The sequence below is a fragment of the Panthera tigris genome, chromosome A2, assembly GCF_018350195.1.
Source record: "Panthera tigris isolate Pti1 chromosome A2, P.tigris_Pti1_mat1.1, whole genome shotgun sequence".
Taxonomy (NCBI): Eukaryota; Metazoa; Chordata; class Mammalia; order Carnivora; family Felidae; genus Panthera; species Panthera tigris.
In genome coordinates this window covers 125,900,563-125,916,450 of record NC_056661.1, presented here as the reverse complement: position 1 = coordinate 125,916,450, position 15,888 = coordinate 125,900,563, and the positions used below count along the sequence as shown (strand labels likewise).

Sequence of the window (15,888 nt, the reverse complement as noted above, 5' to 3'; positions counted from 1 at the left end):
CTCACTTTTCCAACTAAATGAAGCCACCATACACTCCTCCCCACCCAGGGATGTCTTCTTCTCTCTCCAAGCGTTGGCTCATGCTGTTTCTTCCACCATTAATGGTAGCTCCTTCTCTGCTTCTCATCATGTCCACATCTGGTCTCTCCTCAAGCCCCAGCCAAAATCCTGGTACTGTGCTGTCAGCCCATCAGCACTTGAGAGGGACTAAGTATTTGAGGAATGAATGTCTTGCCCTCACTTCACTGTGACATTACTTCCTCCCTTGGAGGAGGCAAGTATGTACATGTCTTATCCACTTTCCCAGACTGGGTGCTCATTCGACACAAGTCTTCAGATGTCTCACGGTGCCTTGCACATTGTTGGTGCTTGAAAAACAGTTGAGTTTTTGAATGAATGGATGAATAATGCTGGATGAAGATTGTGGGTATAAAGGTGTGGTCAAATTGGTGATTAGACTAGGAGCACAGGGAGGCTCAGGAGATCTGGGAATAAAACACAGGAGCACATTTCAATGTACAACAGGAGCACAGTTAGATTACCAGCATGTTTGATTCTAGTTAGAGTTCCCCAGCCCTTAACACCATTAACCCAACCTTCCAAGGAGCCCAAAGGTTTTCCCCATTTGATGTACATGTGTCTTATGGAACTGCCACTGCTTTTGTAACATGTGACATTATCACAGAGAACATGTGCCGGAAAAATTCCAGAAACACACCACAGGCACAGTTTGACCTTGATGAAATAATCGGTCAATAGCAGTAAGTGAATGCAGATTCTAAAAGCATGTTTTGTTTGCTGTCTGTGGCAAAGCATATTCTGTAATTAAGAAGTTTTAAGTTCATTGATTTGCTAATGCCTCTGCTACACCATCTGTGGGTTTTCCAAACAATGATAAAAAGTTTGATATTTTCCGAAGAAGACAGAGTCAAACGTGTGGTTGTGAATGTCTTGATTTAAATTGCACACATAGAGCATTCATGGAGACTTGACATTATTAATTGTAGCCTTTGTGGAAAGTATTTTGCAAAGGAATAGAGAGATATTTGATTTATTTAACTATTTTGTCTCTTTAAAAAAATCAATGATATTTTTCACTGGGGTCATTTTCCATGGCACACAGAGTGACCATAGAACTTCTCAGGGCTGGTGCCAAGCAAAACTGTGAAGTAAATCAGGGAAAGCCAGTCTTTGTCTTCCCTAACCTCTGTTCTATGCTATATACATACCAACCACTTGCACCCCTTTTCCTGGAGCCAGGTGCCCCTTGGCTTATCCTTATCTTTTTTCTTATCCTATCAACCTACTCTTAGGAAATGGTCTGTGTTTTCTTTTAAACTGAAGCATAAGTGATTGTTGGGAATTTAAAAGATTGTACCACTTATGGATTCTTACATCTAGCAAAAGATCAAAGTCTTAAGCTAGAGGAATTGAAACTCTTAACAGTAGATTTTAAGCATAAGATTGAAGTAGGAGCTGAAGAATTTCCCAGACCACCGTAAGGGATTATCATCATTTCCATGGAAAGGTACAACCATGTGCATATAAATGAGGATGATTTTTAAAACGTATTTCTTATTAAAGCACCTTTGTTGTTTCTATCCAGCTTCCTTCTCCTACTTTTCCCCAGTCTGGACAACCTCCAACCCATAAGCTGGTATTCCTCTTTGACTTCATTATATGTATTCATTGAGATCTTAAGTTGTAAGTGACAAGAATTCCATTCAAATGGGGGAAAAAAAGGTTCACGTAACAAAACCAGCAAATGTCAGGATTGAATTAACATTATGGTTGAATATAATTTAACCATTAGCACATTCTCTCTCTCTCTCTCACACACACACACACACACACACACACACACACACACACACACCTTTCTTCTGTCTAATTTGAACGAAATCAGTCTTAATATCTCCCATTCTTCCTGCATGTTAAGGGACAGTGTTGTAGTTGTCAATTTTAGGGGAAAAGAGCATGCTTCAGTTCTGCTTCACATCAAGTCAGAAGTCTGGCAAGGATGTTGATTGGTCAATTGAGGTCACATGCCCACTTAGTAGTGTAATCATTGTGTCTAATCATATGTGGTCTGGTGACTGTCATCTCTGTGACAGTCTCTTAAGAAATGCAAGAAGTAGGAAAATCCCCTGGCCCTCTTTCCTTATCTATAAAATTAGGGAAGTGGAGATGTCTCTAAAACTTCCCCAGCTTTAACCTGATTCTATTTAAAAACTGCTTCTTCATTTTTGGTATTCTAATCGCTCTTAGTCTCTCTTACATGTCCTCTACCTCCCACATGAGGGTCAAATAACATTGGGAGATGATAATTATCTCCTTGGTTTGACTCTGAGTTTCTCCAAATGGGGAAGGGGACAGACAGCTCCTGTGATGCCCCTCTCGTGAAACAGCAAACTGTTATAGTTCAACCTTGACCAAATTTAACCACCATTTATGCCACATAATATAAATTGGTCACAATTTTCAAAATTTGTCAAGCATCCCAAATTTAGCATTTTTCTTGAGTAAAAAAAGCAGCAGATCAGGTGGAAGGTCAACTGGAAATTTTCTTTTATGCCATTATGCTGGGGGCATGAAACGATGCTTATGTAACTGGCTCCAATTCAGATGCAGCCCAGGCTCAAAGGGGTTAATTAGGTGTCATGTTCAGGTTATTCATCTCTTCCCACAGCATTGAACACCCACTCCTCCCTGTCTGCCACCAGAGACCACCAGTCTGTCTTCTCTATCACATCCACACTTCTATTGTAACAATTATTGCCTGTGTCCAATGTCTAGCTCTTATTACACTGTTAGTTTACAGAAGGCAAGGGCCATACCTTATTCATCTTTGAATTCCTAGTGCCTCACCCAGTGTAGACACATGATAAGTATTCAGGGATGTTTGTTGTATTGACTTTGTAAGTAATGCTTCTCAAGCAACTTTGTAATAATTGCTTCAAATCAATATCGTCTGCTTTATGGTAAGCTGGTAACCAGTGGAGTTAGACTGCATGACCCAGCCATGGTCCTAGAAACTCCCATGAATCAGAGTCCAAAAGGATGAGAATAAACTGAGGGTTGATGGGGAGTGGGAGGGAGGGGGGGGTGATGGGCACTGAGGAGGGCACCTGTTGGGATGAGCACTGGGTGTTGTATGGAAACCAATTTGACAATAAATTTCATATTTAAAAAAAAAAAAGGACAGTTGCCTTCATGTCTTTAAACCACTGCTGTCACCAGCAACCACCCCTCCCCTTCATAGGGCAGCTGTGGCACACAGGGCCTCTGTGGTGCCTACTGGATAAAGCAGATTCATGAGTACATGACAGAGATCTGTCATCCTCCAAGTTTTCTTCTGTAGTTTCCTGAAATTTCCTGCCATTTTGTGATAAGACACTACCTCCCAGAAAGTCCTCCTGAAAATGCAAATATGTTACCTAATGGAGGTTCTTCTCATTGTGAACTTGGGTTCCTAAATGTCAGAAGCATATAAGGAAAAGTGAGGGTTGATATAACTTGAAAAATAGGTAGATTTGTTTTTATTCCTGTCACCTATGACTCATCTTCTCTTCAGTTCAGCCATTTTCAGTTGACTAAAGGAAAATATGCCTGACCTGGGATCCCTGGAACATGGGGGCACTGAAAGCAGTGGGTCAGCAGATGAGTAAAGAGTAAGGACAGCTGGCATACCTGAGGTAGGGGACTTATGTCCTTGGGGTCACCTGACTTCTGGTGGGAAGCCCCCAGGTTTTCCTGAAGGCCATTTTAGTTCCACTATCAAGGAGGATATGCTACCTCCCAGTGTCTTCTAGACCCCTGCAGGTCAGTGAACAGGTCCTTATGTGGACAGGACAGCTATAAGAGAGACATATATTTGGAGAAAGAAACCTGAGCAGATTGCTTAGCAACCCACACCATCAAAGAGCTCAGCAAGTACAAGGAGCTGTTAAGTGTTTAGAGGACGTTTTAGCTGCGTAGTATTTTCTAAGGCGGTGAGATTCTCCCATCACCTAGCACTCAGGCACATTTGGAAGTTCAGGTTTGCCACAATCTTTTCCATGCTGTAAAACTGTTACCTCTATTATAATAACACTTGATGAAAATGTCATCTTGGTGTAGGACTAGTCAGTGAGCAATTACCAAGTACCTATCATGCATCACTTATTCAACAAAGAACTGATTAGAAGCCATAAAGAATATGCTGGGATCACATTCATAGTGATGAAGGCACACACATGGCACCCCAGGGCTGTTCACCATCAAGTGCCTGCTGTATGCACCATACTGGACTGCTTGGTGCCATTGAACTCAACTAGATATGTGTAGCCTTGGATAAGTCCTCCATCATTCAGTCTCAGTTTCTTCATCTTTAAAGGAGTGGTAATAACACCTATTCTGCTGGATTGGAAGGAAGATTAAATGAGATGATGAATAAAAAATCTGCCTGGCACAAAATCTAGCATATAATTGAGTTGCATTTGTGATTTTTTTCGTATTTTTAAGTTACCTATTGACCCCAAGGATGGTGGCATGATTGGCAGTGTAGTAGAGTGTTCACACCCTAGGGTTCAAATCCCAACTCATCCACCACCAACCAGTCAGAGGATTTTGAACTAGTTACTGAACATTTCAAAGCCTCAGTTTCTTTATATCTAAGTAGAATGATGATCACATCTAACTCATAAATTTGAGTGGATTAAGAGAGAGAACATATATAATGCACCAGCATAGTATCTGGCACATAGTAACTACCTTGTCAATGGTAACAATTGTTTTCATTTGCAGTAGAGGATAAAAAAAGAAGCAGGGAGATTACTGCAAGTGTCTTGGATGCCTCTGTGTTCTCTAGTCTTTCCCTGCTTTATAAATTCTGATGAAGATGAATCCACATTAATGGAGGCAATGTTTAATTGCCTCCTTGTGGGCTGGATAGCACATTACCATATTCTTTTTTTCTTGAGGCTTCCAGTGGGATATGTCTGTTCTATTTAATAGACTTCTTTTTTTTTTTTTTTTTTTTTTTTTGTGCCTGGCTCAAGAAGGCACGTGTGCATTTTCAAATCCCTCATTTGTATGAACACTCAGGCCTTAACTACATGGGGAAAACATTCTGGGAAGGGCGAGTGTGAGTATCGTTTCGCGTTCATTTGAACCGGTGCCAACCAAACTTCCACAGTTGATTGTGTCTCAGTGATATTCTTCCAGAAAAAATAATGGTAATGCAGAGTCCTCACTGCCTCTTGGACTTCTTTTGCTTTTCAAGTTTGCATTGTCCGTGGTGTTGGCTTCAGCACAGACATGTAATATATCGAGCAAATGGACCACTCCTCCCAGCCAGGCCTCTCATCCCCAACCCCAAGTTAGTCCATCCATCTCCTTCCTTGTGGTTCTACAGGTACAAGACAAAGTTGAAGATGTACATCATGGTAGTCTACTCTTTGGAAAAGCACTCTCAAGGTTTGGGCAGAGAGTGCAAGTCAAGGGAGGTAGGGAGCCATTATCTCCGGAAGATTTTTTCCAATGGGCAAGGACGGCCCCCAGGAAAATTATGGTCTTCCTTTCATCTACAGGTAATGCAGGTGGTGAAGGAGCAGGTTATGAGAGCTCTCACAACCAAGCCTAGCTCCCTGGATCAGTTCAAGTGCAAACTGCAGAACCTGAGCTACACCGAGATCCTGAAAATCCGCCAGTCTGAGAGGATGAACCAGGAAGATTTCCAGTCTCGCCCGATTTTGTAAGTAACCGCTGTCCTCTGTCTCCTTGAAGGCTCTGACCCAATACTTCTGGTCTGAAGGCCTGTCGTGGGCTGTCTCATGAGATCCTTACAGAAGGCCAACAAAAGACACTCCAGGCAATGTCAGTTGGGTTCCTCAAGTCTCAGCAGCTCCCTGAGGAAGGAAGGCTGGGCAGGGCTGGCTGAGGGGAAGGCAGGCACAGTGCTGGCAGCAGGACCCAAACCAGGAAGTGGCCTGGTGACTGACGAGTCCTCTGAGAATTCATAGTCGAAAAGTGGGGGGGACCTTTCCTAACACCCGGGACAAAATTTTTTTTGCCTGTGCAGCTATTCTCGGTAGGTCCCTTTGATTGACAAGAGCAAGGGCCACTGATAATTCGGGCAATATGAACACTGAAGTCCTGGGTGGAAGAGACAGATTGAGAGGAAGAGAGAGATCCACTTCTCCCTGCCCCCTCAGCTTTGCCTCGTGGCAGAGCATCGTGCATCACCTGCTTGCCCATCAGCCTGCAGGCCTGAGAAGGAGAGGAAGCAGGCCCTCTTTTTATAGGACTTTGCAGCACCAGTTGCCGTTTCACATACCTCTATCTTGGGGATGCCCTGCACCTTCAGCACAGAGACTGTTTTGTTTTGGGGATTTTTTTTTTTTTGATTCATCTTTTCTTAGAACTGGCCTATTGATCTTCCCTTGTCTTTTTCTAAGAGCCAGGTCAGTTTTGTTACCCTTATAATTTATACAGAAGCAAACAGGAGAAAAGGCAGGGAGTGGTAAGGAAAGTGATATTTATTCTTATTCTTCCTGCAGAAGACTGGACACAGCTTCTTCTGAATTTTTGGTGAAGCAGACCTACAGTATAGGTGTCATTATGACATTAACTAACCCTCTCGGTCTCTGTCTCTTATCCTTTTTCTTTCTACCCCTCTTTCTGTCTTTTACTCTTAAATATTTGGCCTTTTTAATACTTGGCAGTTTGCAAAGCAGCCCCTCCCGCTATTTCATTTCCTCACATCCATATGAAGTAGGTAGATCTTACTCCCATTCAAGGAGCAGGTATAGACCAGAGAGGTGAGGAGCCAGGACTTGAACTCCAGCCCACTGATCCCTCAACCAATGCTCTGTCCACCCCATCAGAGCTCCTTTGCAAAGTGCAAGACTAAGATGAGGTTTAAGAAAGTTCACAGGTCAGGGTGCCTGGATGGCTCAGTTGGTTGAGTGTCTGACTTCAGCTCAGGTCATAATCTTGTGGTCTATGAGTTCACGCCCCCTGTGCTGACAGCTCAAAGCCTGCAACCTGCTTCAGATTCTGTGTCCCCCTCTCTCTCTGCCCCTCCCCCACTCACACTCTGTCTCTGCCTCTCAAAAATGAATAAACATTTAAAAATTTTTTAAGAAAAAGAAAGTTCACAGGTCTGAAAAGACAATAGCCAAGCTGTCTACTATGTGTTTATTTTCAGGCCCTAAGAACCACGGTTAGAGGCTGTGGAGCGGAACTGCAGATGTTAGTGAGGGTGACATTAGGTGCAAGGGAGAGAAGCGCTTCCTGAGGGTCTTTGGCTTGCATCGTGAGACTTGAATCACACCTGCATTGAGCACCAGCCAGCTGTGCAGCAGGCATTGCCAGGGCTTTGCCACTGGTCCTCAGCCAGAGGGTCCAGCTAGTCCTACCAGAAAGAAAGCCCCTCACATAAATGATTGACCCCTCAGAGACATAGTTTCTTATTTGCAGAGGGGGACAATTCTGCCTCACCCCATCCCAGGGCCTACAGTCCTGAAATGTTGGATTTCATAAGGTTTGTTTCAGCGGATGTGTAAACACGAGGAAACTTATTTTTTGACACCAATTCTTAAAGCCTAAAGGGAGACTTTAAGAGACCACTCAGTTGAGGCCGAGGGATTCCAATTAATGTTTGACCATGACTTTATTCTAAGTAGAAATGTTAACTGCATGTGAAGTGTGAATCCTTTGCACCTGTTTTTGGCTTCATATCTTTATCTCCTGAGGCTCTGCCCGTGACATTCTGAAGTATTCTCTTGATTACAAGAAGCTCTTATCTTTACATTTATTACATAAGGGGGAGCCATACAAATATAAAGGAAATCTTGGGTATGTATGTAGCTTTGGCAGCATCATTTGGCCACAGGACTGAAAAGCACCGCAGCTCACTAGAGCTCTTGGTATAGTTGCAATAAGTCATGAAGACTTGTCAGAAACTATAGCAATTTAAGTGGGGTGGAGCCCATGAACCAGCCTGATCATTATCCTGGCCTCTGAGATGGGCAGTTGGCAGCCAGCCTCCTCCAGCTTCTCGTCCAGTGATGCATTGTCTGTTGAGTGACCAACTAGACAAGAACTCAGTGTGGGATTGGAGGAAGCCTAAAAGCTGCCAAAATGGCTCGGAGAACAAACTCAAGTCAACAGAGAGAAAGTCAACACATGTATGATTGTTTGTATTCATTCATTAATTCACATAACAAATATGTATCAAATGACTCCTACCTTCTCAGCTCTGCCCAAGGTGATGGGGACAGGCAGAGAACCAGAGGCACTTGACCTCCCACTGTCCAAGATTGTGAAACTGGGGTTGCAGGGTTACCACAGACTGGGCTTGGTTGGAAGAAGCACGGGTAGGGGTTGTCATGAGAACATAGAGGAGACACATCTCACCCAAGCTCAGGGATTAGGATATTAGAAATTTAGAACTGAAAAGCACCTTCAAGGTCATCCAGTTTAAGCTTTTCATTTTGAGGACTGGGACAATGACTTACCTGGGGCTTGACTGAACCCCACTGGCCACACCCTCACCAGCCTCTTGACCCCCGTAGTGCACCCCCCCTCACCTGGTCGCCTCTGTGACTATCGCACACAACACGGTGGCAAACCTAAGTGCCACAAAGATGCTTTGAGGCACACATCCCATTATTATAAAACGTTGATGTTTCCCGAGAAGAAAAATGCACACCCTGTATGAGTAATTATTTAGGGGGGGTGGATATTCAGTGGGGTGAAGAAGCTCTGTTCTATTTCTTAGCTCTTAACTCATTGTTTCAGAGAGGAGATATTTGTTTTTCTCCACTTAGCATGACTTTACAGGGACAATAAGTCCATCCACACAATTAATCCGAGTTAATGGATATAAAAAGCTTGAATAGTCCAAAAATAGGTCATTTAACACTATATTGGGGAGAAGAGAGGCAGGGATAAACACCAATGAAGCATAGTAGCAAAAGGTAGCACATCCACACCCAGGCAGCTAACAGATCTGGAATCAGACTCCAAGGCCACCACCTACCAATATGGCTCTGTAGACAAGTTACGTAACCCATCCTAAGCCTGCTGTTGTTAATGTCTAAAAAGGAAGATGATTAAAGCGTATACATTGTTGCATCGTTATGTGCATGACCTAGTTCTTTAAAAGCATTTAGCATATGCCTGGCACATAATATCCACTAAGAGAAATGTTCACTCTTACCCATTAGCTGATAACCAGAATTGAACATGTGGTCACACTGTTGAAATGTAAATGATAAAACTGACACTATGAATGTCTTTGTATGTGCCTCCCCTGCCTTATCTCGGAAGGTACAGGAGAAGTATAGGTAAGAAAGAAAAAGTAAAATCAAACAGAGCCGGAAATAAGGCCAATGCCTATGCTGCATATCTGCCTCCTCACTAAAGACTGGCCACAAGCTTTGCTCAATGCTTTCTCTTAACCAGTGCCGGTAGAATGGTCTGGTCAGTTACACAATTTTCAGTGTTCAGTGCACTTGACAAATACTTATCAAATGCCTGCCACATGCTGTTCTATGTGTTGGTGATTCAGCAGTAAAGAGGACTTAATTCTCACCCTATCGTGATTGTATTGTTGTGGAGAGAAACAGACAATAAACACAGTAAATAAGATGATAGCATGTTAAAAGAGGATAAAGACTATGGGAATGGAGAGCTGGAAGTTTTAAATAATGTGGTCAGAGTAGATCCCTCTAGTTGGGATGGTAACATTTCAGTAAAGATGTTTAAGGGAGCAGGCTATGTGTGCATTTAGGAGAAGAATACAGCAGAGAGAACCAACAGTACAAAGGCCCTGAGGTAGGAGTAGGTCCAGGTGCTCAATAAAGAAGGCCAGAGTGGCTAGAAAAGAGTAAGCAAGGGGGAGAACAATAGGAAGTAAGACCAGAGAAGAGGCTGGAAGTTGGTATGGAGGGCCTTGTTGGGGAGCCATTGGAGGGTTTTGAGCAGAAGATTGGCATGCTCTGACGTGGGTTTCTAAATGATCCCTCTTGCTACTATATTGGGAATGGACTCCAGGGAGGCAAGTTTGGAAACAGATCAGTAAGGAAGTTACTTAAATAATCCAAGAACAAAATGATATAGATTAGATAGATTTTGAAGATAAGAAAGGTATTTCCTGATTGATTGGATGTGGGGTGTAAGAGAAAGAGAGGTGTTGAGGATGAGCTCAGGGTTTTGTTTGGGCTGAACAACTAAAGGATAGAGAGAGTGGAAGATGTTAGCACAGGGGGTCAGGAGTTCAGCTTTGGACCTGTCAAGTTTGAGGTGTCTGTGAGACATCCAAATAGGCAGTTGGATTGATGAATCTGGAGTTGAACGGAAAGGTCCAGGTTGGAAATACAAATTTGGGAAGTTGTCAGCATAAAGTTGCTATTTAAAGTCCTGAGTCTGTAATATAAAGAGCAGAGGAAGTACAAAGACTGAATTTGGAGGCCCTCCAGTGTCAACACAGACAGATCAATTTCCATGAAACAGACACTGTCATTCAACCCACCCAAAGTCTTCACAGAGCCATGTTAGATCAGGGGTCAGCAAAGCATAGATGGCTCTTGGTCCAAATCACACTCACTCCCTGTTTCTGTAAATGCAGTTTCATTGGAACACAGCCACGTTCGTGTGTTTATATACTGACAACTGCTTTCACTCTGCTATGGCAGAGCTGAGTAGTTGCCAGACAGTGTATGGCCCATGGAGCCTGAAATATTTACTACCTGGCCTTTTACCGAAAAAGTGAGCCAACCTCTACTGTAGGTGAGCGCTGAGTAGCAGCTCAGTAGGGCAGACCACAGGTGCAGGGCGGCATCGCACCAGTCTAGTGGTGCGTCTGTCTTCTGTATATGGTGCTGGCCTCACTGGACTCATACCTGGGATCCTCTTCCAGAAACATGCTGGACTTGGAGTTGTCCTTCACACATTCATTTAACCTACCCCCTTTAATCATTCTTCCTTTATTTATTTACAAGGCCTTTAAATAGAATAAGAGGGATATCTATCAAAGCAAAGGCAGTGAATCCATGACCTTGGCCTCATTCACCCCAAGCTGAGAATTTCAAACCCCAAATCTAGCCCGTGGTGTTGTTGCCTGGATTATTCTGAGGTCAAATCTCATCCACAGACACACCATGTGGGTTTTACCTATGTTTTCCTAATTTGAATGAATTTTATAGCAACTGAGTCCCATTTGCACGGAAAGAAGAGGAAAATCACTTAGAAAACAGAAAAGTTGTCCCCTTTTTCTCATTGTCCAGTCATGTTTTGGAGGCCTTTGGGGTTCATAATAAGGAAAGGCTAACTCTTGCAGCAGCAGATTCACTCATTCCAGTGGTCTGTCTCCTGGGGCTGGTTCCATAATGGAATGTGTGTCATGATGAGCACATCTGGGGCTCACACTAAGATGTCATAAATCATCAACTAAAATTACTCGGAAGTACTTTCACTTATTTCCTCCTTTTAGTCCTCTTCTCTGCATCTTTATCTCCTTTTTTTTAATAATTGAGTTTTAGCCTACCAAAACTATTCTTTAAAGATACATCTTAACCTAAAAATCAAAGAAATTCCCAAACCCTCTCTCCAGTGATTTCTTCATCCCGCAGTACAGTCTTGTCCTCTCTGCCCCATCGCCCTGACTTGGAAGTCAGGAGCAGTGATTTATTGCTGTGTATGACTGCCCTGGCAATTCCCCCACCTTCTTCTCCCATTCAGAGCAGGGTTCATCAAAGCTGCAATATACTAAGTCCATTTTACAAAAGCTGAGCATTGATAATAAATAGCTTTAGTGATCTGAAAGCCTGAGATGAGACCCTGGAGGCCTGCACAGGAATAGCTTTACAAATATACCAAGCTGTATTATTAGGGATGAATCTCCATATTATGCTTTATAAATGCTCAATTGGAACAGTATCAAATGGCAAGAGATTTGAAGCCATTTGAGTTTAAAATATGTATTAGCAGAGTGTACTGGCATACCCCATTAGATAATGGCCAGATCCTTTGATGTAACTTTTTAAATTTTTTTCTAAGTTTATTTATTTATTTTGAGAGAGACAGGGACAGCATGAGTGGGGAAGGGACAGAGAGAGAAGGAAAGAGAGAGAGAATCCCAAGCAGTCTCCACACTGCCAGTGCAGAGCCCTTTGTAGGGCTCAAACCCATGAATTGTGAGATCATGACCTGAGCCACGACCAAGAGTCAGACACTTAACTGACTGAACCACCCAGGCACCCTGATGTAACTTGTTAATTCTCTTTTTCTCACATATAAATAGGAGCAGTTTGTATGCAGAAGATTTAAGTTTGTACCCCTGTTCCACACTTAACCTCTGTGAACTGTTTCTCCACCTGTAAAATGGAAATACTGCCCATTTACTAATGACACTGATGAATATTCCCAAAACATGAGCTATTTTGAGAGAAAACAGGAAGGGGATGAGCTAAAATGGGACAGGACACTAGCTGCTCATAGCAGACACTTACCCAGAGTGAGTGCCTTCCCCACCCGTGAACCAAACACCGTGTAGAGACAGCTTGCCTACAGTCCAGAACAGGTCCAGAGTTAAAATTGAAGCTGACAGATATGTGAGCCTTGACTACAGTGAAATATGGCCACAAGGAGAGGTGGCCTGAGGAAAGGAGAGAATATTATCAAAGCAAATTCAGTAATACCTTGTGTTCCTGTCCGGTGCTTATAGAGCATTTGCACTCATACTGTGTCCCTTGTGAGTCACAGCAGTTTCCCAGAAAAGATTCTTATCCCCGTTTTACAGATGGGGAAGCTGAGACCTACATGAAAAATGAGTCATGGGCAGAGTTTAGGTTGAAACCCTAGTTTTCTGAGTTCTAGATCTATGTTCAAATCAATACTTCACCTCTACTGAGAGTTCTTCCTGCCCAGCATCAGCTAGAACAGCTCTAGCTTTACCAGACTCAAACACTAGGGTGCTACATAAAATTTCACATGATAAAAAAATTATGCTCTTTAAAGAAAGATTTAGAAGCCATTGTACTCTTTCTGATCTCTTTATGGCATAGTACATCTAAAACAACTTTATATTAGCCCTACACCAGATGCAAATAATCCTTAATTTATCCCATGATTGTCCCAATCTCTGTAGGCTGGAGTCTGGGGCGATGTGTTTTTCCCATCTGTGAGACAGAACGGAATGCCTGTGGTTTGCCCAGGATATAGTGTTTGCTGTGGAATTAGTAATTACGGGACTGACCAGTAATGCTATTTGGTCAGATCGTAGATGTAGTCTATGAGTTTACCTGCTGTAGAGGGGAAATGTGACCAAATATTTATTGTCTTGGCAGAGTCTAGTGAGTTTCTGCATGCATTTATATCTATGACTTGTGAAACGGAAGAAATTTCTCAGGAGACTTTGGTCTAGAAAAACGTCACTGAAGCGGCTGGTGCTTTTGTGGGTATTCTGTAAATGTCAGAGAATCTATAGTGTTGTTATAACAGATAACCCCATCCACTAACTCTTAATAAATAATTCTCTAAAGCACCAACTTGGGAGGTAGTGGGATGGTCGTGGAAAGATGCAACTTGCACTTCCCTGCCCCATCTGCCCATGATGCCCTTTCTTTTTCTTTTTGTTTCTTACTTTATTTTTATCTAAATTCAAGTTAGTTAACATATAGTATGGTATTGGTTTCAGGAGTCGAATTTAGTGATTCATCTCATATATATGATACCCAGTGCTTATCCCAGCAAACACCCTCCTAAATGCCCATCACCCATTTAGCCCATCCCCCACCAACTTCCCCTCTAACGACCCTTAGTTTGTTCTCTGTATTTAAGAGTCTCTTATGGTTTGCCTCCCTCTCTGTTTTTATTTTTTTTTCCTTCCTCTATGTTCATCTGTTTTGTTTCTTTAATTTCACATATGAGTTAAATCATTTGATATGTCTTTCTCTGACTGACTTATTTTGCTTAGCATAATATACTCTAGTGTCTTGCAAATGGCAAGATTTCATTTTTTATCGTTTAGTAGTATTCCATTGTGTGTGTGTGTGTGTGTGTGTGTGTGTGTGTGCGTGCGCGCGTGCGCGCATGCCACATCTTCTTTATCCATTCATCAGTTGATGGACATTGGGGCTCTTTCCATACTTTGACTATTGTTGATGGCACTGCTATAAACATTAGTGTGCATGTGCCCATTTGAATCAGTTTTTTGCATTCTTTGGATAAATACTTAGTAGCGCAATTCCTGGATCATAGGGTGGTTCTATTTTTAATTTTTCGAGGAAGCTCCATACTATTTTCCAGAGTGGCTACGCCAGTTTGCATTCCCACCAAATGCAAAAGTGTTCCCCTTTCTCCACATTCTCACCAACGTATGTTGTTTCCTGAGTTGTTAATCTTAGTCATTCTGAGAGGTGTGAGGTGGTATCTCAGTTGGTTTTGATTTGTATTTCCCTGATGATGAGTGATGTCGAGCATCTTTTCATACATCTGTCAGCCATCTGGATATCTTCTTTGGAAAAGCATTTATTCATGTCTTCTGCCCATTTCTTCACTGGATTGTGTTTTGGGTGTCGAGTTTGGTAAGTTCTTTGTAGATTTTGGATACTAACCCTTTATCTGATATGTCCTTTGCAAATATCTTCTCTCTGTCAGTTTCCTTTTAGTTTTGTTGATTGTTTCCTTTGCTGTGTAGTAGCTTTTTATCTTGATGAGGTCCCAATAGTTCATTTTTGTTTTTATTTCCCTTGCCTCCAGAGACATGTCTAGTAAGAAGTTGCTGCAACCGAGGTCAAAGAGGTTGTTGCCTGTTTTCTCTGCTGGGATCTTGGTGGCTTCCTGTCTTACATTTAGGTCTTTCATCGATTTTGAGTTTATTTTTGTATATGATGTAATAAGGTGGTCCAGGTTCATTCTTCTACAAGTCACTATCCAGTTTTCCCAGCACCATTTGCTGAAGAGACTGTCTTTTTTTCCATTGGATACTCTTTCCTGTTTTGTCAAAGATTAGTGGCCATACATTTATGGGTCCATTTCTGGTTTCTCCATTCTGCTCCACTGATCTATGTGTCTGTTTTTGTGCTAGTACCATACTGTCTTGATGATTACAGCTTTGTAATACAGTTTGAAGTCTGGAATTGTAATGTCTCCAGCTTTGGTTTTCTTTTTCAACATTACTTTGGCTATCTGGGGTCTTTTGTGATTCCATACAAATTTTAGGATTGTTTGTTCTAGCTCTGTGAAAAAATCTGGTGTTATTTTGATAGGGATTGCACTGAATGTGTGGATTGCTTTGGGTAGTATAGACATTTTAATAACATGTGTCCTTCCAATCTGTGAGCATGAAATGTTTTTCCATTTCTTTTGTGTCTTCTTCAGTTTCTTTCATAAACTTTCTATAGTTTTCAGGAGATAGATCTTTTACCTCTTTGGTTAGATTTATTCCTAGGTATCTTACAGTTTTGGTGCAATTGTAAATAAGATCGATTCCTTGATTTCTCTTTCTACTGCTTCGTTATTGTTATATAGAAATGCAAAATGATTTCTGTATGTTGATTTTATATCCTGTGACTTTGCTGAATTCATGTATCAGTTCTAGCAGTTTTTTGGTCTAGTCTTTTAGTTTCCCACATAGAATATCATGTTGTCTGCAAAGAGTGAAAGTTTGACTTCTTCCTTGCCCATTTGTATGCCTTTATTTTTTCTTGTTGTCTGATTGCTGAGGCTAGGACTTCCAATACTGTGTTACACAACAGTGGTGAGAGTGGACATCCCTGTCGTGTTCCTGATCTTAAGGGGAAAACTCAGTTTTTCCCCATTGAGGATGATATTAGCTGTGGGTCTTTCATATGTGGCCTTTATGATGTTGAGATATGTTCCTTCTTTCCCTGCTTTCTT

General features: G+C 42.1%; 1 protein-coding gene across 4 annotated transcripts in view; it reads left to right on the top strand.

The window, feature by feature from the left end:
• The window catches only part of ELMO1 (engulfment and cell motility 1), a 524,791-nt gene that overhangs the window by 474,096 nt on the left and 34,807 nt on the right, over nt 1-15,888 (top strand). For all 4 annotated transcript variants that reach the window (XM_042970062.1, XM_042970058.1, XM_007078577.3 and 1 more), the window contains one exon: nt 5,571-5,734. In XM_042970062.1, the coding sequence (XP_042825996.1) occupies nt 5,571-5,734 (164 nt within the window). The remainder of the gene's footprint in view (nt 1-5,570; nt 5,735-15,888) is intronic.